The sequence below is a fragment of the Eschrichtius robustus genome, chromosome 15 (genome assembly GCF_028021215.1).
Source record: "Eschrichtius robustus isolate mEscRob2 chromosome 15, mEscRob2.pri, whole genome shotgun sequence".
Taxonomy (NCBI): domain Eukaryota; kingdom Metazoa; phylum Chordata; class Mammalia; order Artiodactyla; family Eschrichtiidae; genus Eschrichtius; species Eschrichtius robustus.
Genome location: NC_090838.1, coordinates 47338293 through 47352713, shown reverse-complemented (window position 1 = coordinate 47352713; position 14421 = coordinate 47338293). Strand labels below are relative to the sequence as shown.

General features: G+C 36.1%; 1 protein-coding gene and 1 long non-coding RNA gene across 4 annotated transcripts in view; one reads left to right on the top strand and one right to left on the bottom strand.

Moving 5' to 3' along the window:
- PNPT1 (polyribonucleotide nucleotidyltransferase 1) overlaps positions 1 to 5080 on the top strand; it is a 41820-nt gene extending 36740 nt beyond the window's left edge. The window contains exons 26-28 of the mRNA XM_068564721.1: positions 635 to 713; positions 2604 to 2651; positions 3862 to 5080. Of these exons, the coding sequence (XP_068420822.1) occupies positions 635 to 713; positions 2604 to 2651; positions 3862 to 3996 (262 nt within the window). The 3' untranslated portion in view covers positions 3997 to 5080. The remainder of the gene's footprint in view (positions 1 to 634; positions 714 to 2603; positions 2652 to 3861) is intronic.
- Positions 1 to 14421, bottom strand: part of LOC137777790 (uncharacterized) — a 203621-nt gene that overhangs the window by 188550 nt on the left and 650 nt on the right. The window lies entirely within an intron of this gene.

The window sequence follows — 14421 nt, the reverse complement described above, 5'->3', positions numbered from 1 at the left end:
TCATTTTTTCACCAGCTAAAAAGATTGCATTTTCTGAGTCAGAAAATTCCCTTTAAGAAAAAAAAAATTATCCAATGTAGCATGAATGTTCAGAACTATTTGAAATTTGAAATGAATTATAAAAGGCAATGGGATAATTTGTTTAATATCACAGGTGAAAACTAAGAAATGGGATGGTTTTTTTTTTAGTAGATTAAAGAAAAAAAGGAAGATATATTTTTTAATGAAATAAGTATCCCATTTTATGTAACCCCCTTCCTTAAATCACTCCTTAATAGGTTGATGATAATTCTACACTTATTTTAAAATATTTAATGTCATTTCAAAATTTTTTGGAAAATATTATGAAGAAAAATATAAAAGAATATATATTCCAGGAGCTTTTCCCAGCATATTTTTTCCTTTATCTTTTCTCTGTCCTTTGATCCATAAGTATTTAAATATAAAGTGTATTTTCAATTGGAAAAATAAGTATCCCTCTTAGATACTTTTTATAGTTACAAAAACATATACTGGAGAGGGGTTTTTATGTGTTTTTTTACTTTGTTCTCCTATGAAAACATAATCACAGTTTAATTATCAGTAGATAATAGAGTAACTTATCGTTCTAACCAGGCTTTTTGCCTTTTCATAGAGACACTGGAGTAATGGTTAAACTATATCCAAATATGACTGCAGTACTACTTCATAACACACAACTTGATCAACGAAAGGTAAAAACAAGAAAGGCATAGTTGATTATTTTTAAAACTGCCTTAAAATAACCATAGTGAAATTACCTAGGTTGATGAGGATTGCACATTTTGTCCACTACTAGCCTAAATACAAAAACAAAACCAAAAAGACAGAGATACTGCTGTTTTACACTGTTTACCAGATAATATTTCTCTTTCCATGATGGAATAGAAACATTCTTGAGTGTTTTAAGGTAGACTAGCCTCTAGGGTTAACACATAGCAGTTAGTAAAAATATCTAGTTACCGCCCTGTTTTCCCAATTTTCCTGACCAGTCATTCATGGAAAGATAATTCTTAGGATGTTCTTAGTCTTTGTTGTAGTCTATACATTTGGAAGACCATTATGAAACCATTCAAGAATACTATGGGGGCAGAGAAATAATAGGTCTGTTTTACCAAATATTATAAAGTAATACAGGATGAAACAGTATTACTGGCCCAGAAATAGACAAAAGAAAATAGAGACCAGAAATAAATCCAGTTATATACATAAGAATATAATACATACTAAAAGTTGCATTTTTAGTCAGTGAAGAAACAAGGATTATTCAATAAATGATATTGGTACAGCTAGTTATCATAAAACAGGATATTTCCTCTTTTTATACCGAAATCCCATTTGGATCAAGGAGCTAAATATAAAAAAGAAAACTTTTCTTTTTAAGGCAGTGAGGGCAGAAAAAGAAAATCTGGGCATCGGGAGGGGTGAGGGTTGAGGAAGGACACTAGAAGAAAATATGCATATTTAATGATCTTGGGACTGGGGAAAATCTTTCTCAGCATGATATCAAAGCCAAAAATGTAAATAAAGTGATAAAATTTGACCCCATGATTTTTTTAAATTATGGCAAAACTACAATAAGTTTGAAAGACAAGCAGCAACTTAGGGGAAAAAATGCTTATATGACAGAGGCATCATATACAAAGGGCTTGTGTAGGTCAGTAAGAAAGATGAATATCAATAGGAAAATGAACAAAGAACATGGAAAAACTGTTGTTTTTTTTTTTAAGCCAACCAAGATATTCAGTATCAACAGCAATTTTTTAAACTGCAAATAAAGCCAAGTTACCATTTTTCAACTTTTCAGATAGTTGAAAATTCCCAATGTGCATAAATAAGAGTGTAGAGAAAAAATGGACACTGTCATACACTGTTGATAGTTGATAGGAATGTAAAGTGGGGCAAACTTTTTGGAGAGTGTTTGGTAAATATACAAGTACCTTTGGACCTAGAAGTTCCACCACAAAGTTCCTCTCAGACTTTGTTCTGAGAGGATAGACTATATGAATATATAATAATTGCAACACTGCAGTTTATTTTCCCTCAACTTTTTATTTTGAAACTTTTTAAACCTACAGAAAAGTTGAAAAAATAATAGACCGAACACCCATATACCTTTCACCTAGATTCACTGATTATTAACATTTGCAACACTGGAATTTAAAACAAATTAAATGACCATCTTTAGGGGATTGGTTAAACAAATAATGTAATTTGAATATTCAATTATAATGCTTCATTTATTAATATGAAAAGATCTCAACATGTTATTGAATAAAAATCTGTGTATTATAAAACAACAAGCTCAGTAAGGTCCATTTTTATAAATGCAAGACACACACTAAATAGCTATTTGAAGGGATACTCATTGGAGTGTTACCATTAGTTATCTACAAGCAGAGGGGTTTTGGATGATTTTTACTATCATCTGAATACTTCTGTATTATTTTAAATCTTTATAATTAACAGATTTTATAATCAGAAAAACCAATAAAGCTGTTTTCCACTTGGAAAAAAAATGTGTACTACCATGGATAGTAGGTAATTATGCATGACAACTAATAGATTAACATGTTCTCTTTCAGATTAAACATCCCACTGCTTTAGGATTAGAAGTTGGCCAAGAAATTCAGGTACTTGTATTCAACCTTTTAGCCTTAAAGTTGTAAATTATACTTGAAGTTTCAATTATTTGTTTCATCAGATAAGCTGAAAGAATCAAATCAACATGTGTGATTTATATTATTTATATGCTGTGCTTCTTTTTTAACTTTAGGGTTGCTTAAAACAGACTCATTAGGGATTTAGATGCAATTCTTTCCCTCAAGGAGCTTAGGGTTAGTTAGGACAGTAGTCCCCTTTAGAGCTTTTAAAAATACATGAGCCGGTCAGGGATGGCTATGCAGAGTCAGTGATTTGGAGACAGGATATAAGAAACTTGATAAGGTAACTCTTTAGCCTTACTCTTGATAAGGTAAGGTATTTGAGGAGTTGAGACTTTAATTGCTTCTATACTGCTTGAGGCTAAAAGTTTTTGAGTTTGATGAAAGCCATGATGTCAGTTCTAGAATTTTGATAACAAAATTGACCTTTTTAATAGTCCTGTATGAGTAGATGAAAGAAGTGGTTGACAGTCTGGTTTTTTTTTGGCTGCACCACATTCTGTTCCAGTTGTTCCTGATACCCATGACCTGAGTGACTAAGACTTCTGGTTTATTCCCAATCTGTAGTCCCACTGTTCAAGTAGCCTCTAGAGAAAGATAAGAACTAAAACATAATCTCTGCATAAGATAGTTTTTAAGTCCCTTCTGATGTAAAAAGACAACCACATTTCCCCCTGACTTTCAATGTCTGTGTTCAAGCCAAATAACCTCCAGTGTGATAGATGGTCCTTTGAGTGTTACAGTGAGTGACCTAAGCATAATCCTATATAGTTGGTAGCATACTTAGGCTCAGGAAGCCCTTATCTAGGTTCAGATGAGAACCTCTTATTAAAAAAAAAAAAAAAAACAGAAAAAAAAAAAACAAAACACCTCTTATTCTTATAAGAGTAAGGCACAGATAAGTCTAACAGAAGATTATAATTGGGCAACTAAATCCCATCTTTTCTTTTTTTATAATCATTACTTAACCAAATTATATTTATTAGCATATACCTCCAGTTAGCACTGAGCTATGATTTCAGTAAACAAGTGAAAACATTAATCATTGCTTTATTTGGACCATGTAAATTTAAATTAACATTTCAGGGAAAACCCCGAACGAACTTTTTGGCCAACCCAATAATTTGGGTATCAGTCAATGTGCTGTAACTTTTAAAGTATATTTGTTTCTTTAACACAGGTGAAATACTTTGGACGTGATCCAGCTGATGGAAGAATGAGGCTTTCTCGTAAAGTGCTCCAGTCTCCGGCTACAACTGTTGTCAAAACTTTAAATGACAGAAGCAGTATTGTAATGGGAGAATCTATTTCATAGTCATCATTTAATTCTTCCTGGTGACTTTTTTTTTTTTAAGAATTCTAGAGTGATATTCTGTATAGCAAAATTTCAGTAGTATCTTCTAATGTGTAGATTTATATATAATATAAATATATTCTAATTTGTATTAAATTGCTCACTTTACGTGTTCCATTTTTTAATTCCGAATTACCTATATTACTCTTACTTACATTATAAATCAATACATATTTATTATTAAAAGCAAATCATTTATACGTCTTAGAAAAGACTACCCTTTAAATCCTGTACTTTTGAAATATCTGAAAAATTTAGAAATAATAGGTCACATTTGCTGCTATGATTTCTTCCTACATATTTTTCTTCTTCCTATACAGTAGTGACAGTTTACTCTTAGCCATCTTATGGCTTACTTCTGCATAATAGCTTTACTTACCCACAACTGTTTCACAAACTGAAACTTACCATATTCAAAACCAGTGCCTGTTTCTTTAGTACAGTTACCAGATATAGTAAGGAGCTGAGGGAGCTAATTTGATCTGCTTTTAATGATATACCACCTTTCAAATTGGTCACAAAACCATAAACATAGTGGAGTAAATATTATAAATGGGATCCTGTTGAGAATGAGGTAATACATTTTTCAAATTTAGAAAATACAGAAAAATAATTTACTCATCATATAGAACTAGGTCATTTTGTGTGTGTATGTTGCTAATGTATGGATGTTCTTGGTGGAAGGGATGGAGGAATCATGATTTTCAGTTAATAAATAAATGTTTGAAACAGCCATGTATAGAGGCTATTGATATAATTATTAGTAATAGCTGTAAGATGATGTTCATTCCCATTATTTAATATATCACATTATAATTCCACAAAAAAAGTAAATGGTTCATGGAAGTCATAATTTAGAATCTTCTTCCTTTTATAAATCTGATAAAATATTTGTAAATTCTTGACTCAGGGCTAACTAGTTCAGAAAATACTAAAAATTTAGCTGACCAAAGATTTTTTTAAATGTGGGTATTTAAGTCAGTAAACATTGATTATGTATATGTATAGTATGTAAAATAGCATGACAGGCAATGTTGATATACTTTCTGAACTATTGAAGATCAACTGAAAATGAAAGATTAAATTTAAATTATATGCTTTGTACATTTCATTGTTCTATTTTATAATAGTGACAAAACAATTTTATTCTCACTTTGTCTTCTGTTTAAGACATAACCCTTACTGGTACAATTTCAAAATTGTAATTTATGTTTTTCTTGAGTTTTAGATTTTATTTTTCAGAAAGACTCCCAGCTGCTAATAATATGGAAAAATAAAGCTAGTTCTTAAACTCTAGAGACCAGTAGTGCCACAAAGTGAAAATACAAGTCACTAACTACAAACCCCGAAAAGGGTCTCATTTCCACTTAAACCAAGAGCATACACTTTATATCTGGACTTCTCTTATTTTTCACATTCACATCTTGGTAGTTTTCCCTGTTTTCCAAAAAAGGCTTTCTATGATGGCTATCATATGCTAAGATCTCTAAATTATAATGACTCAAATCAAATTGAGTTCCCATTTGGGTAGTTAGTGCAATATAGGTACTTAAAGACTTTTTCCTTTATAACCTTTGCTATTGACGTCTCCCTGCCCATAAATTACAGTTTTTTAATACATTTTTTCTTCTCTTATAGAATATCTTGAATTTCTAGATGTAACATCAGTATCGTTCTCACTTCAGTTCAGCCAAGCATGGCATTCATTTATTCAACACTTACTATGTGCCAGGTACTATAATGTGTACAGCAGATGCATCAGTAAACAAAACAGATAAAGTTCCAATGCTCACATTCTAGTGGATGGAAACAATAAGTATACAACATCTCAGATAGTGGTAGGTTCTTTAAAGAAAAACAAATGGGTAAGGGGATAGAGTGATTTAAAAAGAAAAAAAAAGGTACTATATTAGATAAAATGATCCAGAATAGCACCTCTGAGTAGGTGACATTTGAGCAGAGACCTGAATGAAGTTGAGGAAGATATGCAGCTATTTGGGAAAGAAAATTACAGATAAGGAGACTAACAACTTTATTGGTACTGTATGTCTAGAATATACAGCAGCCTTTCCCTTCTGTAAACCAGTTTCACAGTCTTGTACTCCTTAGTCTTGTGCCTGTTCTTCACCAGAATTAGAAAGCAAATTTTATTAAAGAATATAAAACGAGATAGCCAGTGCAAGGTGATATTTTTAAAGCATTTAATCTGGCAAGAATATGCCTGGTTATTTGTAGGAAGACAGAAGATACCGAGGTCGTGTAAAAGTTTAAGAAGCTTTTACAAAATTCAGGCTCATCAGAGACTAAGAGTGGTAGGCAGCATAAATGGAAAAGAGAATGTGTCTTGGTATCAAGGGACAGAAACCAATCTAAGTTAAGCTAAAGCAAAGGGGAATTTTATCACAGGGCCATGAATTTATTTCACAGAAGGCAAGTCACACTCCCTATGGCGGACTTGAACCAGGACTGTCAAGTTATCAGGAACTAAGACAGTTCTCCCTACCTATGGAGTCTCATGGCCTCTCATTTGTGCTGCTTTCCATATAACAGCTTTTTTCTTCTATGCAAACGTATTTTCATATCATGGGACAGAAGATGGCTATCCCACAGGAAGTTACTTCTCTCTGAGTTCAACTTCTGGAGGAGAAAACAGTAGGCTCAGCTTGAGAAAGGTGTCAAACCCGATTAGGATTGCCAGATAAAATAACAATGCTAAGTGAAACTGGAATTTCAGGTAAACAAATGTTCAGTGTACTATGGCCCATGCAATATTTGGGATATACTTATATTTTTAAAAAAATATTCCTTGTTTATTTGAAATTCAGATTTAACTAGATAACCTGTATGTTTGTTTGCTAAATCTGGTAACCCTAAACTTGGTGCAAGCAGCTAGTCAGAGAATTCTCAAGGGCTCACTCCTTGGGAAGGGAGAATGTTCAGAAAAAATGGACTGAGCCAATACCAACATACTGCAAAACAAATGTAAAAAGAAAATGGATAGACTTAGATTAACTCAGAAGGGGACATAGTTGGGGGGAAGAAAAAGAAGCAGTTAGGACTGAGGATTTCAGCCTGAGCACTGTGAAGACAGTACGATCTGTGACATGAATAGTAAACCTGGGGGGGCAAAATAGTTTTGAAGAGAAAGATGTCTGACTTATTAAATATGAGTATGAAGTCACCAACCAACATATTGGTTGGATATTCACCTGAATATCCTAGAAAGCAGTTGGGGCGTAAGTGACTTTTGCAGAGATAATTAAAACAACTCCAGTTTTACCATCTCAAGCATATCTCAAATCACTGCAACAAGTTTCAAAATAAGTCTGAAATTTACAAAATTAATTTAAAGGTAATTAAAACTACCTATTATGAGTACAGTACTAAACGATGGAATAGTTTGTTTCTTTCTGAGACATATATACTCTAATATAGAGTCAATTTATGAAAGCCAGACTGATGAGCAGTCTAGTAAAGGTTTTAAAAAAGTCATAAAAAGATAGGAAAAGAATAGGTTAATTCTAACTAGAAGAAAAAGTGAAAGTTTCTAAGAAGTGGAATTTGAATAGGACTTCATTATGGAGAGGTGATATTTGAGCTGGGCTTTAAAGGATGATTATAAAGGGAAAGGCTGCCTATGGAGTGGAACAGTTTTATCAGTGGATAAAGAAGACAGTAAATAGAGGTCAGATTGTAGAGGGGTTTCGAGTATTAGACTTAGGACTCTGAACTTCATCCTGCATGTGTTGGGAAACACTGAAGAATACCCAATGTCTCATGAAAACCAAAACTGCGTAGTTGGCTATAGTTTTGATATTGACTATAAAATTTAATGCAATTGTCAAGGACTCATAAATTAGAAGAGATGATTTTTTTTAAAAAGTATAAAACTATGTAGGCCATTATCATTTATGAAAACAGATTATCTTAACAAATTATCTTAATAAAATATTGGCAATAGCTATTAGGACCAAGTAGTTCTATAGGAATGCAAGAATGGGTAAGCATATAATCTCTATAATGAATTATAGAGAAAAACCATATAATAACCAGATGCGAAAGAGTCAATTTATAGAATTCGATGTACACTTCCTAGAGAATTTAGAATATTAGGAAACGTCCTTAACTTGGCAAGTGGTATCTATCAGAAATTAAGAACATGTATACAACACTGAAGATGTTGCCATTAAAGTCAGGAACAAAACAAGAATCACCACTATTACTCTCATCAGTGTTCTAAGGTCCTAATCAGTGTGATGAGATTAAAAAGAGGTGGAGAACAGAAACATTTGCAGATGATCATCTAAAAAACACTTTAAATTGTTATAAAACAATTAGTTAGAACTAATAAGCGAGCAGTGCCCACCTATGTTTGCCAAAATAGCGGTCAAACGTTGCCATGGTATGAGCTCATTTCCACTTCTCTCACTTTTTCCGGGCTTCAAGGAGCTACACCAGCAATGAGTTTGCCCCATCCCCTGTGGTCCTGACCAGGGTTAAATCTTCAGTCCCAAAGTCAATGAAGTCTTGATTATTCAGTCTTAACCTCCAGCCCCCTTGATCAAGCACCCTAAAAATCCAATCCCAAGTGTACTCCTCCAGCTCCTGCTAGTACATGCTAGCATATTATTTCAGTTCCTTCGGTGCGTAATCTCCTTCCTTATCAGGCAAAGCAATCCCCAGGCATATTGCAACCAGATTTAACCCTAGTTACCATAGCCTCTCAGCTAGGAGAAGAAATGGGAGCAACTATGGAGGAGGTCTTTCTGCAAGGGGGAAGTGTTATCTCTTACTAGGAGTTATAAGCCACTTCTGCAGTCCCTGAGGATCCAGAGATATCTACAGAGCCAAAATACTCACAGGCACCCATCCCATGTTTCAAAGCTTCAGGCTTTCCCAACCAGGGCCCTAGCTGCATAGCAAACCTCCCTGCACTGAGCATTCAAATATCTTTAGAGCTCTGTAACTGTCAAATCCCATATCTGTTTTTCCACTGCAGGGAATAAGGGCCTCTTTATGAAGACCAAAGAGCCCCCCTGGCTCCCAAATGTAGTTTTTAACTGTGCATTAAGTGCCCTCAATTCATTAGCCCTCTGCAAGGGAGTAGTACAACTTAATTGGCCACCTCTGCTCTCCTCATAAGCGTTGTTTCTCCCATATCTTTCAAATCCTGAACTGTTGAATAGGCAACAGCATTCACCCCTTCTAGGATGTTTTCCTAGGTCACTACCTGTGAAATCAGCAGTCAAATGGCCACCTCGTGCCAGGGACTGAGTAAACCATTCCCCAAACCCCATCTTACTGTCTGATTTCTGACATCACTCCCTGTATCACCTACGTCAGTTCTGGTCCTCAGAGAAGCAGATGCCTAGAAGGGATCAGACATGCAAGATATTAATTGGGGGAAATGTCTGTGATGGATAAAATAGGTGGGCTCAGGAATTGACAGGAAGAGCCTGCAGACCATAGTGCAAGTCTGACCTCTGCAAAAGGAGGAAGGGAAGGAAATACTGGGTGGAGCTTCTGACTAGTGTATTTCCAAGAAAGTCTCATCCTGGCTGTTAAGTTCCCCAAGCCAGAGTTGCCATTAGAGGAGTTCTGCTTTGGACAAGAGAGGACAAGTTTTATATCCCTGCTGTGCTGAGTCACTGGCTGGGAGCAGCTGGAGGTATTTGTGGCACAAACATAATGGTGGAGCCCAAAAGGCAGCTTGCTGTCAGATAACTATGTTCCCCAGAGTAGGTTCTCTTTAAGGAGATCAGAGTGGTGCACTTTAAGGCCACCACACCAACCAAAAATCAAAACAAACTATAAAACTATAGCAATTAACTGTCATACTCGAGTTGGCCAAATAAAACAATGGAAAAAGAATAGTGAATTCAGACTCAAATCTAGATATATGTGTGTATATGTGTGTGTGTGCCTGTGAATTTAATAAAGAATATGATTTAAATAGCATTTCAAATTATTTCATCTATAAATGATGTTAACAGTTGGCTCTCCATTGGGAGGAAAAATTTTAAATTGACATCCTACTTCATATATACAAAAAATTTCAAGTGGATTAGAGAACTAAACATTAAAAAGCCATAAAAACATGACAGAATACCTTGGTTAAACATGGAAAATTAACAACACAGTTAAATAATTTTTTTAAAAAGTAGAGTGCAAAGGGCAAACAATAGAGACAATAGCAGACAAGATATTTTAATAAATGTTGGTTGCATGACAAGCAAATAGAAGAGCAGTGGTAAATTTAGCAGAACAGAGGAAGTCACAATCTATATGACCCCAGAGGTGATCAGATAAGAAAAGAGAACAAATTATCTCCACAAAAAAAAAAAAAAAATCAAAGGATCAGGGGTGAGAATTTGAGGGCAAGGTAAAAGTCTATACAGAGAGGGGCTATATGCCTGACTCCACTTCCCAAACCCACATAACCAAATGACTACCATCCCTACACACACACACATACACACACACACTCATACCCATACACGCCCTTGCAACACTGCCACCTACCACCTCAGAAGAATGGGATGCTAGGTACCAGAGATGCAATGGTGAGAAAAACGTACTCCCTGGGCTCATGAAAATTTTTCATCTACATGTGGAGACAGTTATTAATAAAAACTCATACAAATAAAGCTACAAGTATGACATGCTACAATGGAGGGGTGCATGGTGCTATAAGTGTGTAATAGGAAGATAAAATGAATACTCTAGTTGTCTTCCTAGCATCTATTTTACCCATATCACATAGTGTAACATACATGGGATTTGGGTAGGACTAACCCCACCGGCAACTACAAGCATGGGCCCTGATTTGCCTCAGCCAGTCCAGTACATGACATTCCCTAGACCACAAAACTCTAGGTTCAGGAGTGGGCATGTGACCTAAGTTAGTATAATCACAGTGCAACTGGGGATATGTGAAGAAACTCTCTTTTGATGTGGGTGAAGAACTATGTAGCCTTGGGAGATCTTCGCTACCATCTTAAGATACAAAAGGAATCAGCCTTAGGATGGATTTGGCAGAGCAGAAAGTAGAATTGAGAGGCAGAAGAAAATCAAGTTCTCACTGATACTCTTGAGTCACTCAATTAAATCAACCCTGAGGTTCATCTTATCTTCAGACTTTCTATTCACAAGAGCCAATAAATTGTCTTATCATTTAAATCTATGTGAATTGGGTTTTTTGGTTCCAAGGGGATTTGACCTAGTCCAGGAAGTCAGGGAAGGCTCTTCTACATAAGTGATAATTGTGGTGACATCTGAAGGATAAAGCAGGAGTCATCATGAGATGACTGGAAAGAAGGAAGTTCAGACAAATAAGTGTCAGTTTTAACTTAGATCAAGTAAAATGGGTTGAAAAATGTCCATTGGCATTATCAACAAAGATGTCTTTAGTGAGTTTACCAAGAGCTTTTTGGTGAGGGCTGGGTGATAGAAACCAGAATAGATAGGTTCAATTAAGGAGTGAGTGGTGAGGTGAGGAAATGTAGGGAGTATAAACAACTTTAGTCCTTGAACAGTTTGGCTGAAAAGGGGAAAAGAAATAGGAATGTAGCTGAAGAGGATGTAGGTTATCAGTTTTGATGACTTATTTAAATGGGGAAGGCCTTAAAGATTAATCACCTCAAGGAAAAAAATGAATGAATATAGCAAAAAAACTTTCATAAAAGTTTTTCACAAAATCATCGAACAGAATTAGGAAGGGTAAAAACAGAAAGCCTTACATCTCAAGGACATGAGTCAATAAGACTGAGAACCCAGTTTACTCTGTAGAGATTACTATATTTTTTAATCCTCAAGAATTAAAAAGTGTAATGTGCCCTCAAGCGACATTTGGCAATGATCGGAGATAATTTTGATTATTACAACAGGAGGATGGGGTGCAATACTACTGGCATCTGGTGGGTAGAAGCCAGGAATGCTGCTAATCATCCTGTAATGCACAGGACAGCCTCTCAAAACAAAGAATTATCCAGCCCAAAATGTCAGTGGTGCCAAAATTGTAAAACCCTGATCTAGGAATTTAACCTACGCATATATTGGCACACATAAAAAAACTTCTGTACAATCATTTATTGTTTGAAATTACGAACTATTGGAAATGACGTATATAGAGAAAAAAATGGTTTAAATAAACTAGGGTACATTAGTACAACAGTATGTACGGTATTCCATTATTTGTGTTTAAAAAAAAAGGTGGTAGGTATAAATGTTACATATACAGATATAGAAATCTATCTCAACCCTTGGAGTGGAACTTGCCTGAAGAAAACCTTTGCTGGGGAATACACATTGTTGCAGTGCATTACTGCCCTCAGTGTGTCTTGGAGAATCCTGCTCTGGCCCTCTGTCTATGTTTCTCTCCATGGGATGAGAAGTCCATGAAACCAAGGGATGTGTCCACTTGGAACCCACTCTTCCCTTTCTAGACCATGCTCTGGGCACCCTGGAATTCCCTGCCCCAAAAGGCCAAGCCTGCTCCCAGGGTCTGCACAGTCCTCTTCCCAAATTCTGTCCTCCTGAGGAGTGGCCAAAGGGTGACTACATTCAGGGAGAGTAGACATAGACAGAGCTTGGACAAAAGGCTGGGGTACCCTCTGTGTGCACATGAGGGCTGTCTAAGTGCAGGCAGAGCTGAGGTGTGAGAAGAGAAGGCAGGCTAAGGACTTCAGAAGCCAAAGGGAGACTCTGGAACTCTGAGGAGTTCAAGAATTCTAGATTTGAATCTGGAATCTGGTTTCCAGGCCATATGAAAATATATTTCTCAGGGTATACCAAAGGTAGGAAAAGAAAATATATTTTATTTAATAGCTTGATTTAAAATTTTTAAATCTTTAGACATATGGTATATGCTCTTCCATTTGTGTGCTTGTCCTGGACCTTACAAATGTTAGAGATCGGCCTGTTGCGGAAGAAAGAGAGAATCCCTAAAAACAAAAACCTGTGCCTGAGGATCCAGCAAGGGGCAGAGATGAGTGCTAAGGGTTTAACTCTGTTCCCTTATTTCAGATATTGGGGAGTATAGCAAAAGGGGTACTAGAGGGAAGGTGGAAGGGATGCTTTGAAACACTGTTCAGATCATTCCACTCCTTAGTTCAAAACTCTCCAATGGATTTGCAACTCATTCAAACAAAACCCAAGGCCCTTCAAGACAGCCTCTCCCTCACTCCCAACCTTATTTCCCACCACTTCCCCCCTTTCTCACTCCACTCCAATCATACTGGTTTCCTTGCTATCCCTCTCACTCATTCAGCATGCTACAGCCTCAAGGCCTTTGTACTTGCAGTTACTGCTTTCTGGCTCTCCCTTCCCCTAGGGAAATGCATGGCAGACTGCCTCCCCTCAATAGACACCATTACCCTTCCCATACTCACTCTAACCTTCTGCTACTCTATTTTGTTTTGTTTTTTTTTTGGTCATAACATTTATCAGTACCTGGCATAGATTTGTTTACTGTCTTCCTGCACTAGAATGTAAGCTCCATGAAAGAAGGACTTTTTCTATTTATTCACTGTATAGAACAATGTCTAGCACATAGTATATGCTCAATAAATATTTGCTGAATGAATGAATAAATACAGGAAATGACTCCAGTTATTTCCATTTTTTCCAGAGTTAGATCTTATTTGTAGAACAGTAAACTTTTAACATGTATGGTGTCAAAGTGACTTCTGTGCAGTTCTCATTCCTTTAACTTAATACATAACTTATACATTTTTTTAGGCCAGTAACATATTTTGACTTTGTTCACCTGGTCCCCACAGCCTTGAACACCTTTCAAGCCAAACTCCCACTCAGGGATCCTCTAACATCAGGCCCAAAAGTTATCTGAGTGTGCCTCAAAAGTCATCTGTGTGAAGCCTTCTCTGACCCGAGGCAGAAATGTTATTTTCTCTGGGCTCAAAATGCATTTCGTCCACATCAATCACAGCAATTAACGGGCTCTATTGCCACGTAGATTATAACTATTTAATCCAAGTATATTTAGACTTTAAAAAATCCTATGTATCCAGATGTTGAAACGAGAATTTAATTTTTATCAGGCGCCTGCTCTGTGTAAGACGTCTCACGTTTTATTGTACCGCGGAAGGGTGTACCCACAAGATCTGGCCAAAACATAAGCACGTTCTGACAACACCATTGATAAGGAATGACTACAACTCCCAAGATGCGCTGCAGGGTAAAACGTGTGCATCTCGCCTGACTTTCACCTTTCAGACTAATGGGTTGTAAAAAGCTGGCGGCACAAGCTGAGACTGTCTTTAAAAACGAACAAAAGGATTCTACCCAAAACGAACAGGGGGCCAGTGCATGGTTTGTATCCACCACGCAATGTTTGACACTTAATGTGATGTTTGACAACGTGAACGC